The following is a 3913-nucleotide window of genomic DNA, read 5'->3' on the forward strand; positions in this document are numbered from 1 at the left end:
CGTGTTCAGGTATGAAATGGACATGTTACTAGGATCTGTAAGTTCAGCAATCAAACACGTGGAAATCCTTCTGGAAAAGATGAACAACAACACTATCTCAGTAGACACTACTATATGTATCGAGAAACACTTATCAGGTAAGTTGTTAGTTTGGAACAAATCTAGTTTGGCTATAGATTGTCTGTTCTTCATTCATTTGTGCTATAACACTCTATGTGATTGTATCTAATAGCTATGAACTTAAGATGCATTGAGCGGTTATACGGTGATAATGGGCTTGATGTCATGGATCTTTTGAAGAAGAACATGCATAGTGCTTTACCGGTGATACTGACGCGCTTGAAGCAGAAGCAAGAAGAATGGGCAAGGTGCCACTCTGATTTCCAGAAAGTTTGGGCTGAAGTATATGCTAAGAATCACCACAAGTCACTAGATCATCGTAGTTTCTATTTCAAGCAGCAGGACTCTAAGAACTTGAGCACAAAATGTAAGCTTCTTTATTAAAATTCTACTTATTAAGTTCATTATGTGAAAATCTCAACCTACTTTAGGATTAATAAAGCCACATCCATTAGCAACTTCTTTCTCAATCTCGTCATTTTGAAGAGAGGATGGTGAAGCGAGAGAAAGTGTTGTTTTTTTTTTAATAATAGATTGCTGATTATGAGAGGAGAGTGAAACCATATTTTGTATTTATTTCGGAGTTACAGTTTTGCATCAATGCCATTGTTTCGTTGTGGAATACAGGTTTAGTGGCAGAGATAAAAGATATCAGTGAGAAAAAGCATCAAGAAGATCTGCTTCAAGCTATTGCTGTTAGAACTATGCCCTCTTTTACTCCGGATTTGGAGTTTGATTATTGTGATACACAAATTCACGAGGATTTATATCTGCTAATCAAGTATTACTGTGAAGAAATATGTGCCACTGAACAATCAGATAAGGTAATGAAGCTGTGGATAACCTTTTTGGAGCCCATGTTTGGCACTCTTTCGAGGTCTCAAGGTGACCTTGCTATGGAAGATGTATCAAAGTTGAAAACCAACCAAGAATTGCATGATGCATGCGTGGCAGTGAAGGACAGCTCTTCTGGGTCAAAGGGTAAACATCCAATATCCCCAAAACTGCTGAAAGATAATCCAACAATGCAAGGAAGCTCGCCTGGGAAAGATGTCTCAGCCAATATAATGAAAGCTGCTCAGCATGATAAACTGCAAGATGATACAGATATGTCTTATGAGGTAACCCCTTGTGTGTGTGGAATTGTTTTTAAACTCAGGTTGTATGCACTTCAGTTGTGATGAAATTAAATAAGAGGTTTCCTTTCTTAGTTATCAAATTGACACCTTGATGAGCAATCAGTAGAGACCAGTCATCAGTATATTTATTTACGAAACTTTATTGATGTTTACCTAATTTTGGTTCATTGTCCGCAGGTTAGTCAGTCTACCAAACTTGTGTCAGCCAGAAACGATCAGATAATGGAGGATGTATCAGTGGGAAATCATGAGGCTGAGCGAGAAGAGGGTGAATTATCTCCCACTAACAGTTGTGAGCAAGGCAACTTTGATGTTAGCGGACAAAATGGCCTCAAGCCTTTACAAAGGGTGATGGACAATGTAACAAGCAATACAGACCAGCAAAGTTGTGATAAAAAGGGAGCATATTGCACTGAAACGGGAACAAAGGGAAATACTCACCCTGAAGATGACGAAAATTGTCACAAGTTATCAGAGGATAATGAGACCGCCTCTGAAAAGGTTGTTTCAGGAACCAAGTCTGGTTGTCATGAAAAGCATAAGGAGCGTATTAGTGTGGCTGGAGAGGTGGCTAATGGAAAAGAAGGTGAAGATGGATCCTTTGCATTTACAGAGCGGTTTCTGCAAACTGTAAAACCTGTTGCCAAGCATGTGTCTTTGCCACTGCAAGCTAGTGAAACTTGCTCTCAGAATGATTCTCGAGTTTTTTACGGGAATGATTCTTATTATGTGCTATTTAGGCTTCATCAAGTAAGGAATTTTTTGAATCAAGTTTCTCAAGTCGTTAATATTCTTGCTATTTTTCTCCTCTCGTGTTAATCTTCTGCTAATTTTCCAGATGTTGTATGAGAGAATACAATCAGCAAAGAAACATGCAGAAAAGAAGTGGAAGGCTCCGGATAACACAACTCCTGATTCGTATCCCAGGTGATTTATCTTCCAATTTAATGTCTTTGTACTGAAAAATGGTTCGTTACTGATTTTGGAAGCATAACACTTTTAGGTTCATAGATGCACTGTATAATTTACTTGACGGCTCTAGTGACAATACAAAGTTTGAAGATGAATGCCGAGCTATTTTTGGAGCACAGTCATATGTTCTTTTCACATTGGACAAGTTAGTTCAGAAGTTTGTTAAGCATGTAAGCAAAATTAGTGTATTGTCATCTCAACCCTCAACTTCCATTTCTCTTTTTTTATCTGACTCTTTCTTGACATTGGGATGGTTTGGATATGCTTCAGCTGCATGCTGTTGCAGCTGATGAGACAGACACCAAGCTTCGACAACTACATGCGTATGAGAACTACAGAAAACTGGGGAGATTCGTTGATCTAGTGTATCATGAGAATGCACGTGCCCTCCTCCATGAGGCAAACATATACCGGATCAGATATGTAGGTTTCTCTTAACTACGCATCTTTGTCCATTCAAATTCCATAATGTACTCTTATAACTTTGGAACTGATTGCAGTCATCAGCAAAAACACGTCTCTCTATTCAGCTTATGAACTGCGGGAATAACCAGCCTGAAGTAGCTGGTGTAGCCATGGAGCCGGATTTTGCAAATTATCTACAAAAAAAGTTTCTGACATCCGTCAATGATGATGAGAATCATGGACTGTTTTTGAAAAGGTGAAGGAAGTATGATAAAAGCATATGGTGTGTATGTGTAACATATATATATATATATATATATATATATATATATTCTTTAGGTCCACAGTAACATTTAACCATACTCGTGCAGGAACAAGGAGAAATTCACTCGTGTAAATGAATCTTCGGGGGATACAATTGCAATGGAAGGATTGAGTATTATTAACGAGATTGAATGTAAAATGGCTTGCAGTTCTTCAAAGGTACAACATATAATGAAACTCTTTTGTGTTGAGAAAACTTGCTGTCTAAATTGTTCATTCGTGGATGGCTGAACCTTACTTTGCCAATGATTTAACTGCTGTAGGTGAAGTATGTAGCAAACACATCAGATCTTTTGTATAGAAGCAAACAGGGGAAACCGAATTCAAAGGGACCGAGGCTTAAAAGAGTTAGTGAAATTTCGAAAGAGAGAAGAATATCGCGGTTTCACATTATGCTGAATTGCAAACTTTGTGGTTTGCATCCTATATAAACTGGTACGTACTCTATTCTTCCATTAAATTTTCCCTAGGCCGTGAGAATTTCCTTGATGTATTGCTTCTACATTTGCGATACTTAATCTTGTTTCAGGTGTGTTAGTGTTGAGGTTCCTGATGGTAGCGGCTCTTATGGCTCTTAGAGGTTATGCAAAGCTTTTGGTGGTGGAGAAGTTTACTTGTTTTTGACGTGACATGAACTAGGATCTTATAGCTCATGATTCACTAGGCCACATTTGTTTTGTTTTGCGTTTTGCGTTTGGAGCCTTAATTTTGGTGTATAGTTTTATCAGATATATGATACGAAAGTTGCCAAAATCCAAGACTCTAATTTTGTTCATTCATCATATACTTCCTTTTACATTTTATCTTAGAGAATGTGGAATAGCTTTTGGATGAAAAGAAAAAATAACCTAAATCAACTAAAATGTAAATCGAACGTAGCACCGTTCAATATCCGATGACCAGTCCGGATCGGATCACCCAATCCAAAAGTTATTAAAAAAAAAAAAAAAAAA

At 37.7% G+C, this 3913-nt stretch overlaps 1 protein-coding gene across 1 annotated transcript in view; it reads left to right on the forward strand.

Annotated features, from left to right (window-relative positions):
- Nucleotides 1-3913, forward strand: part of LOC104755259 (paired amphipathic helix protein Sin3-like 6) — a gene marked incomplete in the record, with an annotated part of 16703 nt that overhangs the window by 10605 nt on the left and 2185 nt on the right. The window contains 9 exon segments of the mRNA XM_019239693.1: nt 233-487; nt 748-1241; nt 1437-2009; nt 2098-2186; nt 2263-2401; nt 2502-2654; nt 2732-2892; nt 3008-3119; nt 3224-3316. Coding sequence (XP_019095238.1) covers nt 233-487; nt 748-1241; nt 1437-2009; nt 2098-2186; nt 2263-2401; nt 2502-2654; nt 2732-2892; nt 3008-3119; nt 3224-3316 — 2069 coding nt within the window.

The sequence above is a fragment of the Camelina sativa genome, chromosome 17, assembly GCF_000633955.1.
Source record: "Camelina sativa cultivar DH55 chromosome 17, Cs, whole genome shotgun sequence".
Classification (NCBI taxonomy): domain Eukaryota; kingdom Viridiplantae; phylum Streptophyta; class Magnoliopsida; order Brassicales; family Brassicaceae; genus Camelina; species Camelina sativa.